Source organism: Chiloscyllium punctatum, chromosome 24 (genome assembly GCF_047496795.1).
Source record: "Chiloscyllium punctatum isolate Juve2018m chromosome 24, sChiPun1.3, whole genome shotgun sequence".
NCBI lineage: Eukaryota > Metazoa > Chordata > Chondrichthyes > Orectolobiformes > Hemiscylliidae > Chiloscyllium > Chiloscyllium punctatum.
In genome coordinates, this window is record NC_092762.1 from 70,514,683 (window position 1) to 70,540,641 (window position 25,959).

Below are 25,959 nucleotides of genomic sequence, written 5' to 3' on the forward strand. Positions count from 1 at the left end.
ACTTAATTGCCATTACAGAGACCATCGTTACAGGATAACCAGAATTGTGAACTGAATACCCAAGAATACTGAGCATTTAGAAGGATAGGCAAAAAGGAAAAGGAGGTGAGCTAGCAGTCTGAATAAGGAACAAAATCAGTATATTAGTAAGAGAGGAGCTTTGATTGAAGGAACAAGATGTTGAATTAGTTTTGGTAGAGTTAAGAAACAACATTGTTAATGACCACCAAACTGTTGTAATATTGGACACAGTATAAAGGAACAAATTAAAGATGCGTTTCATGTTGGTCATACAGCAGTAATGTGTGACTTCAATTTATACAACTGCTCATTAACCAAATCAGCAGTAATACAGTGGAGGATGAATTCCTGGAGCATGTAGGAGATGAGTTTCTGGAGCAATATGTTGAAAAGCCTATCAGAGACCAGGCTATTTTGGATTTAATATTGTACAATGAAAAGGCTAATAATTTGTAGCCTTGCTATAAAGAAATCTTTGGGAAATAGTGAACATAATATCACAGACCTGTGAAAATTTAGACATTCAACATGCTCAACACAGAAATTGTTGGATCTCTGGAGACAAAGATATCAAAGGAATACAGAGGTAGTGTGAAAAAAAATAAATTAGAGCAAATGATCGGCCATGAGCTAGTTGCTACTTTGGCAGACTGAATCGCTTATCCATGTTCCTTATTGAAACATATTATATCCTAAGGGAACTTGACAGGGTGAATGCTGAAGGGATGTTACCTTTTATGGGAGAGAAAAGAACTAAAGGATGCAATTTATAAATAAGGGTCTCCGTTTAATATATAGAAGAAGAAGATTTTTTTTCTCTCAGGAGGGTCATGAATATATAACTTCATTATCTAGCAGTGGAGGTAGAATCATTGAATACTGTTACGGCAGAAGTAAATATATTCTTATCTAACAATGGAGCCAGTGATTATTGGAAGTAGATTGGAATACAGAGTGGAAGCCACAATCAGGTCAACCGTGATCCAATTGAATAGGATCAAGGTGAAGGGGCTGAATGGCCTATTCCTGTCCCTAATTCATATGTTTCATATGTTAGCATCATCCTTATAAATCTTCCTTAAACTTTCTCCAGTTCTTCAATCTATTTTTCAGAATATGTTTCCTCAAGAAATTAGAGAAACCACATTGAACATGGACTGTACCAAGATCTACCAGGAAAGGGAGGAACAATGTCAAAATATTTTCAGGTTTGTTTTTTAACTTCAGTTTAATTACACCATATCTATAATCCAATTAAGTAAGTTTTAGCACTAGTTTATTTGATTTAAAATTGGTGATTCATTCAGTAACTGACTTATTTTCACAGTCAAGGATTGTTGGGTCATTCCTTCTTAAATTCAAGCTGTTTATGTAAATGAAGCAATTCTTCTGTTGTTTTCATTGGGTTCAATTCTGTCAGCATGTGGATCAATATTATCTCAATCCTTTTTACGTCTGGTAAGATATGCATGCCATGATCTTAGTTTTGTCACTAAACGATTGCACTGATGTATATGCTAATTTGTTTATTATAATCAAATTTATGAATCTAAATGTATCGGTCAAGTAAAAAAAACAGCTTGATCAGTCTCTGTGGTTACAATGTCTCAAAGAATTAAAGTCTATTCATTGGGCATCATAGTTACAAATATGTTTTATCCATGGTATTTAAAAGAAGTTCTTTTTCATGTTTTCAGGTTATCCATACATGTCTGAAAGTGTAGTCTATAGGTTACAATGGGGTGCAAGATCATTTGAAAGTTCCAGGGAATATTGCACTTGGACATATGATGGACTAGCTGAAATCTACAATGAGAATCTGCAGCATTATCTGTCATCAGTTGCAAGTGGCAAAGAAGTCTGGATTGGTGTGTCAAAATGTAACTCGGTCTGGTGCTACAGTGGCACAGGTAAAATGGTCTCATACACCAACTGGGCAGAGGGAGAACCTAACAACTACTACTCCTTCATCTTCGGAGCAGAGAACTGTGTTTTGATGCTCAGTAGCAGCGAATGGAATGATGAAAATTGCTCTGAGGAACACTCTTTTATGTGCCAAGAATGTAAGTACTCGTCCCTCATTTCTCAACACAGAAATTGTTGGGGGCAGATATTGATGGTAAGGGGCAGGAAGATTAAAAAGGATGTGAGGAAAACCTTTTTCACCTCTAGGGTGATGGGTATCTGAACTTCAGTGCCTGTAAGGATGGCAGTGGCTGAAATCCTCATAACATTTAAGAAGTATTTAGATGAACAGTTGTGATGCCAAGGCATAGAAGGCTATTGGGCCACGGCTAGAAATGGGATTAGAATAGTTAGATGGGTGTTATTGACTGATGCAGACTACATGGGCTTAAGGTCTTTTTCCTTTATGAGTCTAAGTTAGTGATATTATGGAGGTTGCAAGGAAATGAGATAGAGTATGGAGCAAGGACTGAGAAAAAAAATCTGTAAGAGACTGTGTACTTCATTGAACTGTAAACTGGAATGGAAGTGAGATTGTTCCATAGAGTCATAGGGTCATACAATACAGAAACAGACCCTTCAGTTCAACTAGTCCAAACCGAACATAATCCCAAACTAAACTAGTCCCACCTGCTGCTCCTACCCCATATCTCTCCAAACCCTTTCCTATTTGTGTACTTATCCAAATATCTTTTAAACATTGTAATTGTACCCACATCCACCACTTCCTCAGGAAGTTCATTCCACACATGTGTAAAAAAATTGTCCCTCAAGTCTTTTTTAAATCTCTTTGCACTCACCTTAAAAATGTACCCCTTAGTCTTAAAATCTCTCATCACAGAGAAAAGACAACTACCATTAAATCTATCTATACCTCCCCTTATTAGAAGAGAGACCAGGAATGTTTTGCAATTTGGAAAAATATCAGGTGGCACACATTTTTAACAATGCAAGACAATACAATGTTATTTTTTTCAAAGCATTGAGATGGTTACTTTGTAGTCAGAGTAGCACTGGAAACCATTGAGGTATGGAAGCACTGCCTGATGACAGCCCTCAGATTGATCTAGCTGCAGCGTGTTTTAGATCTGTAGGTGCAGAGCAGCCAGAGATCTCCAGAGCTGAAAACCTGAAAATCTCTCTCTCTCTTCCTTCTCTTGGTTTGAGTGAAAAGACAGGAAATCAATTAAACTTACAGTGAGGAATTCTAATAAAAGGAAAGTCCCAGGTCTGTCAGCTCAACAATCAAATTGAAGAATGACCATCACTTTACAGACAATGCTATGCTACTAGGGTTGGTTAGCTCAGTTGGCTGGATGGCTGGTTTGTGACATCAGCAGTACAGGTTCAATTTCTGCACTGGCTGAGGTTACCTCCTGAAGATCCTGCTTTCTCAGCCTCCCTCCCTCACTTGTTGGTCACCCTCAGGTTACACTCACCACCAGTTGTTTCGCTCTAATGACAGAACAGTCATAGAGTCATAGGGATGTATGGCATGGAAAAAGACCCTTCAGTCCAACTCATCCACATTGACCAGATATCCTAAATGAATCCAATCCCATTTGCCAGCACTTGGCCTATATCCCTCTAAACCTTTCCTATTTTTATATCCATCCAGATGCCCTTTAAATGTTATCATTGTACCAGCCTCCACCACTTCCTCTGGCAGCTCATTCCATACACACACCACCCTCTGAGTGAAAAAGTCACCCCTTATGTCTGGGACCATGGTAATTTCACCTTAATATTGCAAAAATTAAAAGTAGCTGCAGAGACAATTTAACCCACACTTGGGATTTGGACTTTTGATATTCAGAATGTTTTTTTCTATCTATATTTTCCACACATAATATTTGTGCTAAACCCTCTGTCTCTTGTCTGTTTTGTTTGTGAATGAATGTATCTGTATTTGGAGTTTTAAATGGTTATAGTTTACATTGAACAGTAGCTGATTAGAAATCCTTTCTTATGACTGCCATTGTTAAAGTTAAGTGTGTATAATAAATAATTATTTTCTGTTAATGATAAGGCTCCATATCCACAGACACTCACTCCCTCTATTACTGACACTCAATGCAACAATGTATACCATTTACAATATGCACTGCAGAAATTCCCATAGCCATCTAGGATGACAAGTGCAATTTATACATGGAAACATTACCCTCTGCAGGATTTGTCTGAGCCACACACACTCCTAACTTGGAAAAATATTGTTGTTTGCTCAATGCAATTGGATCAAATATCTGGAACTTCCTCACTAACAACATTGTGAATCTACCTACAACAAATAGAACACGACAGTTCAAGAAGGCAGATCACCACCACCTTCTCAAGACCAACAAGAGATAACCAATGAATGTGATATCCCATGAATAAGGAAACAAATTAGTGACTGGCACCAAATGCTAGCCTAGTCAGTGATGCGCACATCCCATGAACAAATAAGAAAAAAAATGTACTCCCCTGACTCCTGCTGTGCTCTATTCCCAGTGAACATAACTCCAGACACTATTTTTCCATTGACTACCAACAGCCCTCAGTTAGGTGCCTTGCCTTGATGCTTACCTGCACCCTTCTTTCACATTTTCCACTGTGCCATGTGATCTATTAGTATATCTTTCAACCTAATAGTTCTTTGTTGGTGTTCACCTGTCTGATTCCCTCAGCTCAAACCTCTAGTTTTATGTCCCTAGCATCAGACATCCTTGGAAATCCTCCCTTACATTTTGTTAAATATGAACTCGAGAACCCACTGAGACAAATATTCTCTGAAATCATCATTTAAAAAGCTAAAACCGTGTTCCCAGCCCAGGTGTTACTGGGTTTCAAACACAAATATTGGCTACATCCTTCAATACTTTGAACTGTGGACAAGAAAAATATCATGCCACACATTCCAGGAGAAAAGAGCTTGAGGATAGCCTGTTTAATTTGCAGGATTAACCTATCTTTTTGCTTAAGTTCTTATCTTTATTTATTGGTACTTATGTAGCTATACCTTATTACTTAATCAATGCACTCTCAACAGCTAATCAGATTTTATAATGTCAATAATTAAGCTGAAAATGATTCATGACTGAATATATCATGTTAGAGTGCATAATGCAGGTGCTAATACCTTTACAGTGCATTGCAAAGCAACAACTTGCAACAGAAGAGGTACATGTGAAGAATTGCCTGGTGGTTTTAGATGCCATTGTGACCACAAGTTCTATGGAAACAATTGTGAAAATGGTAAGAACTGGAGAAAACAGCAGTAAGTATGTACCCAAAACAAAATCTCAGAATACTGCTACTCCTGACACTGATATTGGAGTGAGTGGTTACCCAGTACCTTGTTCATTCACCATGACTAAATATTGATATTGACAATTTATCCTATCACTCTAATGGATATATCAATAACTTGGTACTTGATTGTGGTAATACTTTTAATTTATATCATAATTGCTGAAAGCTGCTGTAGCATAGAATTCTATTATATTTCATCCCCACTTATCAGTGAATTAGAAACAAAACAGAAAAAGCTGGAGAAACTCAGCATCTGCAAACAGAGAAACAGAGTTAACATTTCAATACCACTCTTCTGAATTCAAGCAAGTTCTGCTTTTATTTCAGATTTCCAGCATCCACAGTATTTTATTTATATAAAAATGAATTAGGTAGTTCAAAATGGAATATCTGGTAATTGCTGCATGGTACTATATATCCAACTGGTATTTCAATGCTCAGAATTGGAATTAATTTACATGTGGCATTTGAATTGACTGCACACCTTCCCAATTAATGGTCTTTACCTTACACAGGTCTTAAAAAATTAAAATTAGGTTTTTTTTATTCATTCACGGAATGAGGGCACAGCTGGCTTGGTCAGCATTATTGCCTTTCCCTAAACTGTCCTTGAAAGGTGATGGGATAAAGAATTGAACGATGGAATTCTTTGGCATAGAGAGAGGATTACAGTATTGCCTTTATCCTGTTGCTGAAAGTTAATGAATAGATTTTGGTGAACTAAGACTTGTCATTAAACATAGAAAATACAGTAAATGACCTGTAATGCACAATATTCACATGTAGAATTTATTTCATAGAATCATACAGTGGTGTAAAACATAGAAGAAACCTACTTGGCTCTTTATATCTGTGCTAGCTCTCTACAAGAGCAACTCAGCCTGTCCCACTCTCCAACATAATTTATAACCTGTAATTCTTAACTTCTGTCATCGTCATATATTCAACTTTGGTTTATCTTTCAAACAGGAGATCTTGTGATGTAGTCACAGTGTAGTGGTGGTATCACTGGCTTTGTAATGGAGAGGCCTAATATATTCCTCTGGGGACATTGGTTGAAATCGCACCCCGGCAGGTGGGCTTTTACAACAATCAACAAGAGTTTCATAGTTACCATTTAGGAACCTTGCTTTCAGTTCCACACTCTGATTGTATCATTTTAAATTCCAACAGTTGCCAAATCCAGTGATATCACCCTGCTCCAATTGAGGCTGGATCGACGATAGAGACTCCAATTTCTTACGCTGTGACTATCTGCCATTGGCGTATGCTGGAACGAGTTATAAGTTAATACTCAACCTGTTTGACTGCATTATGATCACATCTTCCTTGGGCATTAGGTCCTGGACTGGGACTTGAACCTGGAGTTTCTGGTTTAAGTACAGGAGTGTTGTCATTCCACCACAAGATCTCCTGCTTGAAAGATACATAATTGTATCATCTGGTTCACTAATGTCCTTTAGGGAAGGTAATCCGCCATCCTTACCCAATCTGTTCCACATGTGACTCCAGACCTGCAGAAATGTGGTTGACTCTTACCTGCCTTCTGGAATGGCCTAGGAAGCCAGCTGAAGTGCATTTAGGGATAGGCAACACATGCTGGCCTTGCCAACAGTGCCCACATCCTATTAAAGATTTTTAAAATGGGCCAAAACATATCTGCAAATAAGTGTGTTGCTTCAGAAGCTTAGAGCATTTGAGTGCCATTTTATCTATGCAGTCAGTGCACATCAGATTGCTGCCAACAGCTGGGAGTTGATCACCATTCCAGCTGAGGTGGCTTCGGGATTGTGGGTTGAACCTGTGAGTTGAAAGAGAACTCAAATAAAAAAATCTTTCCAACTAGAATTTTCAATGACATTTTGTTTTGAGCCTCTGGCTGTGAAGTTTTGGAGGACAATTGCCATTTTGCACTTACCTGTGATCAGCACAATAAAGCAGAAAAGATAAGCATAATAAAGATTGATTTAATTATGCATTATAACAGAGAGGACTACATCCCAACAATAAAAGGTAGGAACTGCTAATAGTGTGAATATGAACAGCATGAGCACCTTCCACATCACTTCTTCGTTCTTGGTTTTACAGCAAACTTTATTTTAACCACAACTTTATTTAACCAGCACTCTTGATAAACCGGTAAAAATTATATGCCTCAAATACTGCAATGTCTGACTATTTATGTTATATATAAAGTATAACAGTGATATGTATACCACCATCATTACATTTCTGTTACTTACTGTATGTTTTTACATTGAGTTTAGGAGGAGTGTTGATGTTTTTACATAGACTTCTTGAGCGGCCATGATATCTTGAAGCTTTCTTTGGTTAGAGTTCACTGCAGTTATATGTACTTCTTGATTATCCAGAATATTTGATCAAACGGCACACTCCTGGTCCCATAGGTGCTGGTTAATACAATGTTTGCTGTATTATAATCTGTATTTTGTCCTGAATTATCATTTCTAGAAGCTTCCCTATCACTCAGTTTAAACTGACTGGCCTGTATATGAGTTTATCTTGACATATTCTTGCAATAAAAGTGGAGAGGTGGGTTTGTTGGACAAACAAGAGAGGAATAGAGAACGAGAGTTGGCAGAATCCCTTTCACTGATAATTAGGCCACAGGGTCACACCCGTTGGGCCACACATTTGGACTCTCCTGCATCCCATTAAATGGAAGATAGAACTGGGCTGGAGCAGTGTGGGCTCCCTAGTTTACATAGAATCCCTGCAGTACGGAAAGAGGCCATTTGTCCCATCGAGTCTGGGCCAACTCCATGGTCCATTGCTTGTTTTTTCTGGCCATGGATATTCTACAAAGCTCAGCCTTAAAGTGCGTACTGTCTTTTGTAGAATCATCTGAGCCATACATCTTAATGCTATGTTTGTGTTTGCTACAGCCTTTCAGTTGTTTATAAATATTTATTGTCATAATAAAGATTTATTTAAACACTTGCTCTATAGAATCCCTACAGTGTGGAAGCAAGCCATTTGGCCCATCAAGCCCACACTGCCCCTCCAAAGAGCATTCCATCCCCTACCCCATCCCTGCATATCTGCACATTCCTGGACTTAACAGGCAGCTTAGCATGGCCAATCCACCTAACCTGAGACTGGAGGAAACCCATACAAGACACAGGGAAAATGTTGCCTGAGGATGGAATTGAACCTGGGTCCTTAGCACTGTAAGGCAGCTGTGCTAACCCCTGTGCTACCTCCTCATGCGTTATAAGTCCTGGGATAATTTGCCTCTTTAAATAGTTTCATTCAGAACTCTGTTCAAAGTGACAATGTTGACAAGATGCCCTACACACATACATTACACTTGCAACATGTTAAATGCCATCTAGCAGATATGGACCCCCATGTTCATGCTTGTACCACTGTCTCTACAGAGAAATGCAAAGCCACAAACTGCAACAGAAGAGGTACATGTGTTGAATTGTCTCATGGTTTTAGATGCATCTGTGACCAAGGCTTCTATGGAAACAGTTGTGAAAATGGTAAGAATCAAAGAAAAGCTTTTAAAAGGTATTTCAGAATGTAATCGTTTCAAGTTATTGACACTTGCTGGAGTTGCACTCTGTATGTGTTGCTGTATGTGTGTTTTTTTGTCCAAGTGGACATTCTTAACAATGTAAAATGAAATGTATACACAGATGGTCCAAAGATCAAGAGGCAAAGATTCTTTGTTCCACCGGCATCTGGTCATTGCAAACATTTAGGGAAGTTAAGATTAAACAAGGGAAGATAGAGTATACACATAGAATCAAGCCTGTGATTTACAGCAATTTGAGAAAATCTTTTTTCTGTCTTTCCCCATGAGGCCTCCTTCCCCAAAAGACACCTCTTTGTCTGACTCCCCCAGCTGCCCTGCTCAGAGCCTTCTCTCACTATCGCCACCTGCTGATGGAGATTCCCATTACACATGCCTCCATTTGCCACTTGCCATCCTGGCAACTACACAGTGCACCATGACCATGTGTTCAGAAATTGCACATTTAGCAGGTTCAATTGCGTCATGATGTCTAGTATTTGTGCGTCAATATTAGTGTCAGCATTCCCTTCCTGCATCACTGATTTGAGGGATGGAATGATATCCAGTATTTGCTTGACAGCTTCTCAATTGTACTGGTACTTTCCAAGGCATCCAGACTCTGTGGTGGATAACCCACATTGGGGTCTAGGTCAGTCAGTGCCCCAGGAGTCGGACGATCAGCTGCATTTGTTGCTTCAGTTTCTGCTTCTCGGCAGGTTAGGCTGCTCTGCTTTCCAGGGCAGGAGGAGGCCTCTCTGCACTGGATTCACAAGACACAGGTCACTCCAGGATTCCTCACGGTTATCCAGATTCACTTGAGACATCATACACTGACTCTTCAGGCTCTGCAACACCACAGAGTGAACTGTTTGCCTCCATATCATCTATCAGACCCAGGGCCTCAAGCAAATTCCTCTTTTTGTGAACATTGTCTGAGGCTACTCCACAGTTATTGATGTAATAACATAGACATTGCACCTTCCCCCCCCCCCCCCCCCCCCGCCCCACCTCCCCAAACCCCCATATTCAGCTGTTTGATGACTCTGGAGGGTTCAAGGTTCCACACATCATGTATCATATTCCAATCCCTGACATTCTGATTTTTGAGGAATACCTTTATACTGTTTGGAAAGGCAGTCCTGTCCGTCTTGCAATCATTCAATGCTTCTCATCTCCGCACTTCTGTCTCAGACGCTACTTCAAACGTTTGGCTTAGCCTCATGCGATATGGCTAGCTGCTCAATGACCTGGCCAGTTCCATCAGAAGGTGTAGGTAGCATAAGGAGATGGTTCAAGGAAAACCTGGGGCTCATCCAAAGAAGAGCTGGTGTGGAAAACAGTACACAGATGAAGAGTAGAGTACTATTATAACCATAAATCAGCTCCTAAAGGTACTCAGGCCAAGTTTGTTTACTCTAAGGAGGCAAGGGGCACAAACAGTAATGCAGAGTTCACATAGGCCATGACTCTGTTGCTGACAGGATGGTGCAGCTCTTGGCAATGATATTGAACTAGACTTTGCACCATCTGGAGGAGTGTGATCTCCAAGTTGCATCCCTGGTCATTGTGAATCTAAGTAGAAAAACCAATCACATGCTATCATCTGGTTACAGTTGAGGTTCTCTTGGTTATGAGTGAAAAAAGCCTGCATGGACTTGGTAAAGACATTCTTGGTGCAAAGCATACTGAGTCCCATTATTACTGGGGTCAAAGGCCATAAAGTCCATTTCAAAGACCTCTAGAGATGTCTTGGGGATGAGGATCCTATGTTAGGATAGTCGCTTCCTCATTTTGACCAAAGCACACCTCTCTGCAGCAGTAGTCATTAATATCAGCAGCCATCCCAGGCCAGTAACGCCGCTGTCTGGTCAGGGCGGTTGTCTTTTCCATCGCTGGTGTCCTGCTTGGTCATGAATAACCTGGCACTGTTTGATATTGTGGCCTGAGGGAAGAGGATGCCCACATTGGCACCACCTGAACCAACAGGACTTGCTGTCAGCCATGTCCGGGGCAAACATCAGGAACTGTACAGGGCAGCTGCAGACTGACAGTGGTTGTCTAGGTGTTTCAATATGGCGACATTCCCAGGAATGTCAATTAATTCCGGGATCTCCAGTGAGTGGTGAGTTGCACTGGGAATGGCTATGGTAAAATGAGGCAGAAATTGGGCATGATGCTCACCATAAAGGCTGAAGTGCCAATTCATGTGGGGGATTTGGTGACAATGCAGTGAGAAAACACTCTTAGCCTTGCAGTAAGAATCACTCCACCAAACGCATCTCACATTCAGCCAAAAAAAAAGGTAACACTCAGCCCAAAGAGCCAATGCCCATGGTCACAGCCCAGACTTTCACTCCATGGAATACCTTAATCAAAATTGCTCTATAGTGTACCCTTTTCCAAGATGAATTTCTGAAATCTTCAAATCTACTCTGTTAGCCCAGTGTTTTTAAACTACCCTCAGTTTTATGACCCCATTTTGAGTCTTTTCCAAAGACCCTTTACCACCCACCATATTCAGGGTCCAGAATCGAACTCTGTTTTCTCAATGAGCCTAAACAAGTTCTAGTTCACAGCCACTATGTTATATATTTTGTCCTATATTAGGATTAACTGAGCTATATATTTGCTGTTTTGCTACATCCCTTCACCATTGATGCTAAGAATTTGTGCTTACAATACAAGTTTATTTAAAACTCATAATAGCTCATTCCTTTTAATAAACATCAGTTGTGAACTTTACTTCATGTGAACATGCTTGGGCAGAGCCCTACCTACAATTATTACACATGTTTGCCCAAGTTAAATGCCTCTTGGCATCCATGGGGACCCAGTGTTAATACTGGTGCCAATGTCTTTCCAGAGAAATGCAAAGCAACAAGCTGCAGCAGACGAGGTACCTGTGTTGAATTGGTTAATGGTTTTAGGTGTTTCTGTCAGTATGGCTTCTATGGAAGGAATTGTGAAAATGGTAAGTGTTGGAGAAAATCTTTTTTTGAAAAAAATATTCAAGATTATAACCTCCTCATCACTGAAGTATGATGTGGTGTGGTCTTCTGTCTCTTTATCCTATTGGACATTCTTCATGTAAAACCTTAATGGTATCAGTAAATTACTGCACTGTGAAGAGTTTCACGATTGAAACATGACCTACATTTGCCTAGCACCTATTGTCAGACACTCTCCAGCGTGGCCTAGAGCCTTCAATGATCTGTCCCTTCTTTATCCCAGAAACATTGAGATTAGTTGCAGTTTTCAACTGTTCCTTTGACTGAGATCAGCTCATGAACAACACAGGAGTCTTCATTTGTTAAAAATGAAGTGATTTAAGTGAGTGTATGTCACAAATACAAACATATTTCCTATTTGTATCCAGCTCATACTTCCTATTGAATTAATAATTTGAGTTGTTTTTCTATGTTCCCATGCTTACTTATTACAACGGATTGATGTTCAATGTCTTGAGGCAGTCTAGATGTAGTGTCAGAAAGTGCATACCTTTCCTTAGGCATCTGTTCATGTACCATTCAACATTTATTCAGGCAATTATTGGCTTGCTTAAACATTCCTTCCATATCAATAATTAATTTCTGTTACTATGGTACCATTTATCTTTGACTAGCTAAAACATGAAAAGTATATTAAAGGTAGAGATTGATAAATGCTTGGAGATCACAGGGATTGTAAGATATGGGAATGGTCGGGGAAGATGTAACTAAGATTAAAGGTCAGCCATGATTTTATTGATTGGCATAAAAGGCATTAGAGGCTTATTCCCACACCTATCTCTTATGTTCTTACTTCCTTAAGTGTGTTCAGATGTCTCCCAATATGTCTCAATATACCTTAATGGTGACTGCATAGTTTGAAACTCTTTTGTTTACAACACAAATTCTGATGCACTACACAATAACTTTTTTGGTCTCGTATTCAGTACACAAAATACTCTGCATTTACCTCTTTGTTTTACAGTCATATCATGTCCAATCATTACAAATCCAGACCACAGCATGATTAAATGTAAAGGATTATATGGAGAGAATCATTTCCAGGCTGTATGCACATTTACCTGTGATCTACGATTTATTCTAATTGGAGACAATTCAACAATCTGCCAAGCATCTGGCTCCTGGACAACTTACAATACAACCTGCCAAGGTCAGTCTGCTAGTTTATTAAAAGCAAATTGTAGTATATGATAAGGTTTATAGGTAAATTAATTTGAAAAAGTTACTGGCTCTTTCAAAGTGACAAGGCCTGCCATTTTTGCTGAATTATTGTTAGCAATTTCAATACTGGTTAAGAGAACCATTTCTTAAATTAGGCCCGAATGTATATCTAATACAGAGCTTTATGAAACAACATCAGTGGTACTGTCCCACTACATAAGTACACGAAGGACAGATTCTAAATGTTAGGTAATCCCCCACCTGCAGAAATAGATCCCAGTACTCAAGGCAAAGGGATAGTGGATAAAATTGGACAAAGGAGGCAGATGGGGAAAGGATTAAGGCAGAACATGACAGAGAGAAACCTCTCAATGCTACAATTCCTTTGACTAAAAGGCTAAAATGCTACTAACCAAGCCAAACAGAATTCCAAATCCATTATGTGAGAATATCTTCATTGCTCCCAAAGTCCATTGTCCAGAATATTATGGAAATCACTGTCACATCACTCTCTCTCACCTCCTTCAAAAGCTTGGAAACATTTCTACTATTCTAGCCAGAAGATGATGGAGAGAGCTTGACACTAATTTTTACATCCTTTATAAATAACACAACCAATCCAACCAAAACAGTTTCAATACAGTCCTTTTCTCAGTTGAGCACAAATGAATCCTCAGTTAATGCCATCACCTGAATATATTTAATATATAATAACTATATCTTTCATCTCTCATTCTACATAATCTTTGTATCAGTTTGGATCAATGCTAAACTTCCCACCTGAGAAAGTGCTTTGAGGGTTCCAGTCATGCTCCAAGCCTTGAGAATCTACCCTGATATGACATGGAATCGATACAACTCATGCCAGTGTTTATGCTCTGCTAAGGTCTCTTCCTATCTTCCTTTACCAGAATATCCGCTGTTCTCTTTTCCCTCATAAACTTCTCTAATCTTCCCTTAAATGCATTAATGCTATTTATATCAACTGCTCCCTGTAGTATTGATTTTCACATTATCACCATTCTCTGTAAAGAAGTTTCTTCTAAATTCCTGATTTGATTTCTTCATGATTACCTGACATTAATAATCTGCGGTTATGGTCTTGCCTACAAGAGGAAACATTTCTCTCTGTAACCACTGTATCAAACCCTTTCATGATTGGTTTGTCATCTCTCAACTTTATTTTTTCAAGAGAAGAGACCCAGGTTGTTCCCACCTCTCCTGATATACTGTTGTCTCCACCCAGCTCCTAACAACCCCATTCCTGGTATCACTCTTGCAAAACATTATTGTCCTCTCTTCAGTGCCCCTCTCATTTTATTTATAACACAGTGACCAGGATAGTACACAGAACTGGAGGCGAGGTCTAACCAAAATCTGCCTACAGTGCAGTAAAGAGGAAGTACAACATTGTCAGATAAACTAGGGAACTGAAATTATGTCGATTTACATGAACGAAAAAGGAACACAGCACCACTCAAAGACGAGCTGTGAGTTCTTGTTGACCAATATCTATCTTACAAACACGAGTATCATAAACCCACTAACTGGATATTTATCCAATTTGCACAGATTGGCTCCAATATTTCTCTACAAAATAACAGTGAATACACCTCAAGGCTACTTTGTCAGCTGTAAAGCACTTTGAGATATCCTAAAGATGTGATGGGCATTCAAATTCTTTTCTTTCCGTGCGGATCTTTTTCTTCATTGCTAAAATGTGTCAAGATACTTTCCTGAATGAAAGATATACCAACAACGTTGTTTTTTTGGGAATGCAAAATGACATTAATGCAATGATTGCCTTCTCTTGAGTCCTGGATATTGCCTCCATAAGCAATTGTTCAGTGGCATAAAACGTTGCTGGAAAGCAACATCTTGTTGAAGCTTTTTGCCTTGCACTGATCAGAACAATCACAAGAATACAAATTTCAAGCAACCATAACAATTCATACTGCAGAACAAAACAGTGCTGATTATTGTTGAGTTGACTTCTCTGCACACTTATATTTTGTATTATAAGTTGTTTAGATTTGCTCAAAATGGTGGCATTCTTGTGTTTATTCTGATGAGCACAATGTCTTTGGTAACATGTCTGCCTTTCTGCCAAGTTGTCTATATCTTGCCTACATCTAATGCTCCAACTCTGTTGATTTATGTAACTGTGTCTTTACAAACAAAAAATGTTGACTCTTACTGTAAATGACCAATGAAACACCATGAAATTCTCCTGGGATGATGAGAACTTTGTGTAAGCTTGTTGCACATACATTTAAGAGTTTTCCAAGCAGCCAAATTCTCAAAATCTTTGAATTGTCTCTCTGTAAATTTGTAAAAGTAGCCATTATCTCCTGTACACTACCCAAACCAAGGCTTGACACATTACACCGGATTTACATTGCAGACAATGCTCAGCTAGTAGACACTGCACTGAATTAATGCGTATTACACTATCAAGGTGAAGAGGCCAGTACTGCAGGGAAACTCTTAGGTACACATCTCTCTGAAATCAGTTCAGAAACCACCATTACAGTTATAGCAACATTCTTATAATGATGTGAAATTAGTTCAATGGTGCCACAAAAGTGCCAAAATGATTGCACAAAATATGTTTTGGCAGAAAACAATCAGCTTGTCACTCATATGCTTAAAATACTTAACTTTTGTCCCGAACTAAAGAAGTACTGTTTAGTAAAGTTTCATTGATGACAAACAATCGCAAAGCAATCAGATTCAAATGGCTCTCTGAACTCTTACAAATACCACTCTCTGTTAGAGCTATCACCTCTTAATTCAGATGATGCAAAAATTATCAAGAATCTTGCACTTCTGAAATCACACAGGTCCTTCAGGTTTCATTACACAGAACAGCAAAAATTGTGTTAGTTCCTGTTTGCTTTGTTTTTTATAGAACTGAAATAATGTGATCTCTACTTAGAAACAGTTTAAATTTTCCACTTGATATAGCAAGAAACTCCAAAGTACTGAGGTTAGAAACATGAAATAACACAATTTATTAAAGAAGGCTCTTTGAACAGATGTTTGGTTTCTATATTACACAGCTGAAAAATGTGTTGCTGGAAAAGCGCAGCAGGTCAGGCAGCATCCAAGGAGCAGGAGAATTGACGTTTCGGGCATAAGCCCATTTCCTGAAGAAGAGCTTATGCCCGAAACGTCGATTCTCCTGCTCCTTGGATGCTGTTTGACCTGCTGCGCTTTTCCAGCAACAGATTTTTCAGCTCTGATCTCCAGCATCTGCAGTCCTCACTTTCTCCTTCTATATTACACAGTCATGAATGCAAGACATTGGAACCTTTTCAATGAGAAAATGACCAAAACACCAAACTACTATCTATTCATTCTATTGAGCAAATTAAAATATAGGCTTTTATCAATATAACACCACAAAGTCCTAAATCTGTAGATGTCTTTCCTATCAAAAACTAACATGATTCAAAAGAGTGGAATTGTCAAGTCCTGTTCTCAAGAAAAGCCTTCAGTGATTGAAATTCTCACCCAAGTTTGTCGATGTCCTCACTGAACAAAATGAGTCATATTTTAAAATCCTCCTCTTTGTTTCTAAATCCCTCCATAATATCCTCCTTATCTCTAATACCTTCCAGGTCTAAAATCCTTCATCATGCCAATTCTGGCCTTTATTCAGTCCCAATTTCAATAATACCACCATTTGCAGATATATTGTCCCCTGACTAGACTCCAAACTCCAGAACATTGTCCATTTTTCTCATCACTGTCCTCCTTTAAGATGTTCCTCAAGATTTATCTCTTATGTTACTTGGTGTCAAATGTTATTTATTAACACTTACGTAAAGTGTTTGCTCTTAGTCAGCAGAATCTTCTTTTCTTGGAGATAAATATTGGTGCCATATAGCTAAAAACATTTTAGTGGTAATTTATCTTCTCTTGTTCCAACATGATTTACTTCAACTAGCTGTAATACATACTGAAAGAATCATTAATGGATATTTACTGATCAGTTTGTTCCTTCATAGCACTTACTTGTCCACTTCTAAGGAAACCAGCACACAGTAGTGTGAATTGCTCCGGTCCCTATGGTGCGAAGCATTACAACACATCTTGTTATTTTTCGTGTGATGATGGCTACACTCTGGAAGGGGATCAAAAAACCATCTGTGGGGAATCAGGAAACTGGAATTCATATGATGTACAATGTAAGTATTATTTAATTATTGGTTGTTGAAATTTATGTTCTTCGATATTTGGAAATTGTACAAAACTGTTACCTGGTATTTGCATACATCCTTTAGTTAACCAAGAAAGAACAAGATGAAAAATAATACTTAGTGTAAAATTTTTCAGCATACCAGAGTCAAGCCTGAAATAGTTCCCCACAGACAGTTGGAACAAAAGGTCTGCCAAGAACTACTGTTGAAGAACGAATTAACCACAAGTTGGCCTTTGGGTCGTGCTATGATTACTGGCAAACTGCAGGTGTGAAGCCACGATATATCCATTAACCACTTTCCTCAATCTTACATTTAATAAAAGTGAAAATAAATGAGAAATATCAAGTTATTTAATTATGAAGTTAACAGTTGTAAATCAAAAGTTTCCCAAATAAATATTATTGAAGCAGAACATTTAATCCAATGGATCAATGAAGTCTGGGTGCAAGTTTAATTGTAGTTAACTCCTGCCCCTTACTTTATTTTTTTCAGCAGCTAAGAGGTCACATAAACTTCCCTGACTGAGGTAGCTGATGACTGCTAGAGCTCTGCCACTGACATCAGTGTCTCAATTAGAAGGAGCTTTGCAAGACCACTGTAGAACGACTTGGCTGTCAGTTCTTTCCTCTTCTCATGTTTAATTGTCAAGTTCTCAGTGTTTACATTGCCTGACAGCTGTAATTTAGTCACAGATATCAATCCAAAACAAGCAGTTGAGATGAGGACCCTAAAACAGGCAATTAGCAACACCTACATGAGCAGGTGAGAGGTGAACCCCAAGAGGCACAGTCAACATCACCTAGAGGAGCAGATGGGTGAGGGCCTTATAGCAGACAGCCAGAGACAGAGCTGGAGTAATTCAAATTGACTGGTATTGGTTCTTGCTCTACCACACAGATAGAAGCTAACTGCGTGATGAAACTCTGACAAGTGGTTTAGGCCTATCTTTTAATCCTTAAATGTTAACGTTATATACAAATTGATGGTAAAGTTAATGAAATATATAAAAGACAACATAATTACATGAATAATATAACGAAATAATTAAACTCATTAAGAATAGCAGTTCAGGAGATGTGTCAAGACTACACTATGTGAGAGCTCCTAGATGGGTTACATTGAAGAGAAATACTGGATTAGTGATGCTGGAAGAGCACAGCAGCTCAGGCAGCATCCAAGGAGCAGCGAAATCGACGCTTCGGGCAAAAGCCCTTCATCAGGAATAAAAGGCGGGCTTTTGCCCGAAGCGTCGATTTCGCTGCTCCTTGGATGCTGCCTGAGCTGCTGTGCTCTTCCAGCACCACTAATCCAGTATTTGGTTTTCAGCATCTGCAGTCATTGGTTTTACCCACATTGAAGAGAAATCCTATTTAGCCAGTTTATTGAAGTTCTCTGATGGAGTAATATGCTGTGGATCAAAAACAGACTTTGCTGAAGGAACTCAGCAGTTCTATCAGCATCTGTAGAAAGAAAGCAGAATTGCTGTTTCAAGGAGAAAGACCCTTCTTCAGAACAGTTCTAGATGTTGAACTTCTCCAGCAATTTCTGTTTCTGTTTCAGATTTCCAGTATCTGCAGTTCTTTGTTTTATTTTTAAGCTGTGGATCAAGTTAGCATGTAAATGCATTACATTTGGATTTTCAGAAGGCATTTGGTAAGGTGCCACATCAAAGGTTTGACAAACAATAAAGCTTAAGAAGCACATGGTAATAGAGTAGCATGGATTGAAGAATGGGATCTTATCTTGCTTAATAGCCTGCTCTGCAGCCTTTGGAACTGTGTGCCTCAGAAAGCAGTGGATGTAGGGTCATTGAATATTTTAAAGATTAATGTGAATAGATTACTGTTAAGCAGGGGAGTCAAGGGCTATCAGAGGTAGATGGGAATTCTAGACAAAACAGATCAGCCATGATCTTACTGAATAGTGGAGCAGGTTCGAGGGCTGAATGGACTTCCTTTATTCCTATTGTGTATGTTCATGTGGAGCACAACATGCATAGAATTATTTTTCAAATCTGGAAATATTCTGTATCTGAAAACCATGGGCAATGCTATCTTAGAAAACCAACCCCACAATACCAATGCATAACCTTGTTCATTGATTGTTACAGTTCACTAATCTAATACCTCTATGTTATGCATCTGCAGGCTCTATGAATCACCTCAAACCAATCCTCATTTCTGTGGGAGTAGTAATAGCAACGGCACCTTTAATGCTATCAATCATCTGTTGGTGGAAGAGGAGAAAATCTGAAGGTAACATGCCGATACAGTCATCATAAAGCTATTACCGCAACATTTAGTATAATACTTCTGTTATGAGACTTTATGGATTTTTCTGCCAAAACTATTTGTTAGCGCAGAAATGGATAGAACTACACATCGTCAGGAAAAGAAAGGTGAATGTGGGTTTATTTCCCACCTCACACAGGGCAGTGGAAATCTGGTACCTACACCCCATACACTAATATTCTCTATTTATTAACACAGAGTACAATGAGATGGTTTCCCGAAAGGCAGGCTGGATTAAAACTCTCCCTAGTGCTGCATATAATATAAAGGCTCCCACTCGAAACATTATCATCATTCTGCTCTTTGAGTGGTGCGGGGGTTCCTTTCCTACTCACCTAAACCCCTTCACCACTGCTTTTACCAATTATGGTGGTAGATCTGAGAGACGGAGCCAATTAAAACCAGGAGAATCAAGGGATAGTAGAACAATAAAATACAACTAACTTATTGCATTCAAGACTGAACTAGAAAAGGGAAGCAAAGAAGCAAGGTGACAAAGAAGTAAAAATAGATGTACAAGGAAATAGCAAAGAAGTGAAAAATACTGTTACATTCAGTCTGGATGAAGGTGAAAGAGGAAGAGAAATACATCTAGTTAAAGACTGGTGATCACATTGTTTGAGAAGTACAAACCTCATACTAGATTGTGATTAGTTAAATCTAAGGGAACTAAGCAAGGGAACATAATGCTGAGCGTCAGTACAGTTGAGAAGAAGGAATTTGAACTTAAGACGATGATAGACATATAATGTATACTACAACTGAATAGACAAAAATCATGTGAAGCTAGTCATGATCGAGGCTGTTTTCTAATCTTCCTGTTTGTATTTTTCTATTTCCTGTGTCTCTGTCCATACTCAGTTGTCTTTTGGCCAAGAGAAACATGTTTGAATTTAGCCTTTGAATTCTACAAAGGTGCTTTAGTGTGAGTAGCTATTTAGCAGGGAAGTATTTAACCACAGAAATCTACCACCATGACATGCCTCATTTGGGCATCGATCAACAGTGGCATTTAAGGAGGATGATGCTTTTCAATATTAATTACAACAGAATGCTGAACTCAAGCCACCTGACTACAAAAGCATAGTTTTCTTATCTATCATTCAGATTGTTTTGCATTTTTGGATTAGTCAGTGACAGATTGTACATTCAAATCCTATCGTGGCGTGCTGTGATAATAAGTTGAGAAATCTACATTCCTCTCATTCTGGCTACTTGTCTTGTGAATTCTTTAATTGCTCCATTTTTGAAAGTCATGCCTACAGTTGCCTATAGCACTGAAGTACCCTCCCTACATTGCTCCTTCATTATCTCACATTCTTCCTTTAAGAAACCTCTCTAAATCTTCTTGAGCAAGTTTTTCTTCTTTCTTAGTTTTCCCTCGTGTGGCTTGGAGACTTATTTTGATTAATGGTGCTCCTGTGTAGCACCTTGGCATGCTTCAGAACATTAAAGGCACTAGAAAAATATACATTCTTGTTGCTGTTGTTGATAGTCATAAGAAGCTGTCAGAAATGGAAACTTGTGAACTCTATTTGTCTGATCGACAACTGATTCCAGTCTCATCAACATCACAATAGCAATGTATCACATTCATTTCACTGGGAATGTTGCCAGGTTCCATGTCCCCTTTGCATAAAAAATCCAAATGCTGAAAAACTGAAAACAAAAACAGTCAAGTCTGAAGATTTGCAGTTAATCAATTTGAAAGAGAGTACAAAGGTAACATTTTGTACAAAACACTTTGTCTGTGTTCTAAGCCCTGCTGTACTCAAAGGGCTACAAACATATAATGGAAGGAAGGCCCTTGGTGAAACCTGGAATTTTAAAAGGAGAATGTACGGATCATTGTTGTGATATTGCTGGCTGTCCAGTTACTGAAGCAGGAGTAACTCTGTCTTCCACAATTGTTCATTTGCATTTTTTACATTCAAATCATAATCCAGTCTCTTCTCTCTCCGTTCTAATCACTTCTCCTTACAGAGGAAAACCAGCCTCCTAAACTTAGACATTTACAGCACTGATGAAGGCCATTCAGCCCATTGTTGTTGCACAATGAGCAGCAATAGCCAAGTAGCATTATTAATGGTCTATTAAACCAGGAACTCAGCTAATGTTCTGGGGACCCAGGTTTGAATCTGCCATGGCAGATGGTGGAATTTGAATGCAGTAAAAGATATTCTGGAAATAAGAACCTACTGATGACCGTAAAACCATTGCCAATTGTTGGGAAAATCCCATCTGGCTCATTACTGCCCTTCAGGGATTTGTGACTCCAGATCCATAGAAATGCAATTGACTCTCAACTGTCCTCTGAAATGAGGTAAAAACAATAACTGCAGATGCTGAAAACCAAATACTGGATTAGTGGTGCTGGAAGAGCACAGCAGTTCAGGCAGCATCCAAGGAGCAGCGAAATCGACGTTTCGGGCAAAAGCCCTTCATCAGGAATAAATCCTTGATGAAGGGCTTTTGCCCGAAACGTCGATTTCGCTGCTCCTTGGATGCTGCCTGAACTGCTGTGCTCTTCCACCACCACTAATCCTGTCCTCTGACATGGCCTAGCAAACCACTCAATTGTATCAATCACTACTAAGTCTCAACAACAAAATGAAACTGGATGGACCATCTAGGCACCAGAAAAGACAACGGCAGAAACAGCCCTACCGACCCTGCAAAATCCTCCTCACTAACATCTGGAGGCTAGTGGCAACATTGGGAGAACTGTCTCACAGACTAGTCAAGCAACAGCCTGATATAGTCATACTCATGGAATCATACATTACAGACACTATCCCAGACACCACCATCACCATCCACGGATATGTCCTGTCCAACCGGCAGTACAGATTAGCAGAGGTGGTGGCATAGTGATATACAGTCAGGAAGGAGCTGCCCTGGGAGTCTTCAACATTGATTCTGGACAATGTGAAGTCTCGTGGCTTCAGGTTAAATATGGGCAAGGAAATCTCTGCTGATTACCATGTATGTTATTCCTTGGCTGAGGAATCAGTACTCCTCCAAGTTGAACAACACTTAAAGGAAGCACTGAGGGTGGCAAATGTATGCTGGATGGAGGATTTCAATGTCCACCACTAGGAGTGTCTTGGCAGCAGCACTACGGATGGAACTGGTCAGGTCCTAAAGGACATAGCTCCTAGACTGAGTCTGTGGCAGGTGGTGAAGGAATCAACAAGAAGGAAAAACATCTTGACCTCATCCTTACCAATCTACCAGCTGCAGATATAGCTGTCCATGACAGTACTAGCATGAGTGACCACCACAAAGTCCTTGTGGAGACGAAGTCTTGCCTTCACATTGAGAATACTCTCCATTGTGTTGTGTGGCACTATCACCATGCTAAATAGGACAGACTTCAAACAAAACCAGCAAATCAAGACTGGGTATCCATGAAGCGCTGAGGGCCATCAACAGCAGCAGAATTGTTTTTCAGAACAATCTGTAACTTCATGGCCCAGCATATTCTCCACTCAACCGTTACCATCCAACCAGGGGATCAACTCTGGGCATCAAAATGGCACAGTGGTTAGAACTGCTGCCTCATAACGCCAATGGTTCAATTCCAGCCCTGGGTGATTATCTATGTGAAGTTTGCACACTCTCCCTGTGTCTGCATGGGTTTCTGCTGGATGTTCTGGTTTCCTCCCACAGTCCAAAGATGTACAGGTTAGGTGAAAAAGCCATGCTAATTTACCCCTTACTGTCCAGGATGTTAGCGAGGGTAACTGTGGAGTGCACATCGATTCTACATTGCCATTTGATCATGGCTGATATGATTCGCATTTCAGTGAAATTTGAAGCTGGATCTTCTTTCCAGAGATAGGGACGTTATCACTGTGCCACAAGACCCATTGGGAACCCATAAACACACCCAACATGTTTGCTCCTCAGTGACCATTTTAAAATGTTAATAGACTATGACAAAGTTCCTAAGCACAAACACTGTCCGCATGTACTCCAATTAACATTAGGTACCATCTATTATCCATGAAGTATGTTCTGGTTGGTTCATTGTAGTGTAGTGATAGAGTCCCTCCCTCTGAGCCTAAAGGCCCGGGGTCAAGTCACACCTGCTCCAGGGGAGATTACGTTATCTCTGAATAGCTTGATGTTAAAAAATAGTCCTCATTCATTCTTAAAGAGACCAACATTGCCAATTGTTAGATTAGATTAATTACAGTGTGAAAACAGGCCCTTCGGCCCAACAAGTCCACACCGACCCGCCGAAGCGTAACCCACCCATTCCCCTACATTTACCTCTTACCTAACATTACAGGCAGTTTAGCATGGCCAATTCACCTGACCTGCACATCTTTGGACTGTGGAAGGAAACCGGAGCACCCGGAGGAAACCCACGCAGACAAGGGGAGAATGTGCAAACTCGAGTCAGTCGCCTGAGTCCAGAATTGAACGTGGGTCTCTAGCGCTATGAGGCAGCAGTGCTAACCACTGTGCCACCGTGCCGCCCACCAATGTTCTTCATTGTAAAATCACAATGAGAAGGTGGCTGAGTAAGATTTATTATGAATTAGGATATCATATTCAATATTCAACAGTGCAGATTGTGATTATCTCTTAAATAACGTTGTACCACTTTTTCATTTCCTTTAGGGCAAAACAACACCAGCGATGACTTGTAAGTATTGAAACTATTAAAATCCTTCAGTTCTTTACTTCTGAGACACAGTTCCAGATGGGGCTGTTTTTATAAGTGCCTGCAAATTCAAGAATGCTAACACGATTGCAGCTTTTACAATAGTGCCACATAATCTAAACACAAAGACATCTGATGTTTCACTGAGATCAAAGAAAATGACCAAATCTGTGGGGATTTTTCTCTATGACAAAGAAGTGATATCCCCTGAAAATGATGATTAAAAATAATCAAAGAAATTTCTGGCAATAAAATGCAGAATGGAGAGTGAAATACATGATGCTTATTGCAAAATGTACTGTCCCAATAATTTCGGAGTCATTAATATTAAAATCCAAGTCGGTACGTGTCCTAGCAGTTTTAATCAATAATTCACAGATTCATAATGACATGTATGTGGGTAAGTGCTTGTGTAGAGAAAGACAATGACAAACCAGACAAAAGCTGCCAAGACACGATCTTAGAGTGAAGCATTGGCTGACAATGGGTCCAGGACCTACCTTCAAGCAGAACATAGTTGACAGGATGTGACATGGTTGTGTATCATAGAATCATGACTCATAAAATCCCTACAGTGTGGAAACAGGCCATTTGGCTCATTGAATCCAACACTGACTCTCTGAAAAGCATCCTCAAACCCACCTCCCTCACCTCTCACCCTGCATTTCCCATGGCTAATCCACCTAGTCTGCACATCACTGGACACATTGGGCAATTCAGCATGGCCAATCCACCCTAACCTGCACATTGAGTGGTTTGCTAGGCCATTTCAGAGGACAGGATTAGTGGTGGTGGAAGAAACCAGAGCACCTGGAGAAAACCTACGCAGATATGGGGAGAATGTGCAAACTCCATGCAGACAGCCACCCAGGGCTGGAATCGAACCTGGGTCCTTGGGGCTATGAGGCAGCCGTACTAGCCACTGAGCACAGTACCGCCCTAAACTGTGTACTTTGACAGAAGTTTAATTTCATCAGTTACTTTGGACCAATGCAGATTAAACTTATCAGTTTTCGCCATGAGGTATGTTGACGTAATAAGATAATTCCATAACTGAGTATGACCAATACAGGGTACACATCTCAAGAACTCCCATGTTAAATGCTCCCTGGGTATTTGGGCACTAGAGTGAATCAATGGAAAATTATGGGTTGTGTGCCTTTTCTATTCTAACACTCTGTTCTGGGAGCACCAAACTGCACAATTACAATATCATTACTGACATGTCTGACCCTAATTCCCTAAGAACTTATAAATTCTTGTCGGTGAATGGAAGCATCGGCCCATTAATTTTAAGCAGCAGAGAAAATAATCAAAGTAAGCACAGCAGGCGTTAACAATAACCGCAACTTTCAGCAGAAGCCCATAGAACTATGCAAGAACTAAACCTAACTTGAAAAAAGAAATCAACATCACAGGATTTGCTCCCATATGAAAATCTCTGCCAGCTGTATAGAACCAATGTGTCATGGAAATATTCAACCAAATTCCTGTGTCATTCATTAATGCGGAGAAACTGCTGAGTTCTCTTCCTGCCCTGGAATTTGGATTATGATATGCGGCAAATTAATTTCCACAGAACTTTGGACTCTCAAAAGCTAATAAGTCAGAGAGTTTTACCGTGTAATTACAAATCCCCACTGATTTGATTCTTTCCAAGGAAAAGCAATGATAATGAAAAATGGCCCTGTTGCAAGTGGAATGTTTTTCAACACAACTGCATGACACAACTGCATGACAGCTGTTTGTAAAGTGGCCAATGTCTATGCAACTCAATTATTAAAGACTGCAA

At 39.5% G+C, this 25,959-nt stretch overlaps 1 protein-coding gene across 1 annotated transcript; it reads left to right on the forward strand.

The window, feature by feature from the left end:
* The first annotated feature begins 549 nt into the window (after positions 1 to 549).
* Positions 550 to 17,305, forward strand: LOC140494430 (E-selectin-like). Its single transcript, XM_072593614.1, has 8 exons — positions 550 to 607; positions 1,719 to 2,084; positions 5,116 to 5,223; positions 8,682 to 8,789; positions 11,688 to 11,795; positions 12,797 to 12,982; positions 17,007 to 17,186; positions 17,283 to 17,305. Exons 1-8 carry the CDS (start codon positions 550 to 552, stop codon positions 17,303 to 17,305), a joined length of 1,137 nt encoding a protein of 378 aa, XP_072449715.1.
* The last annotated feature ends 8,654 nt before the right edge of the window (positions 17,306 to 25,959 follow it).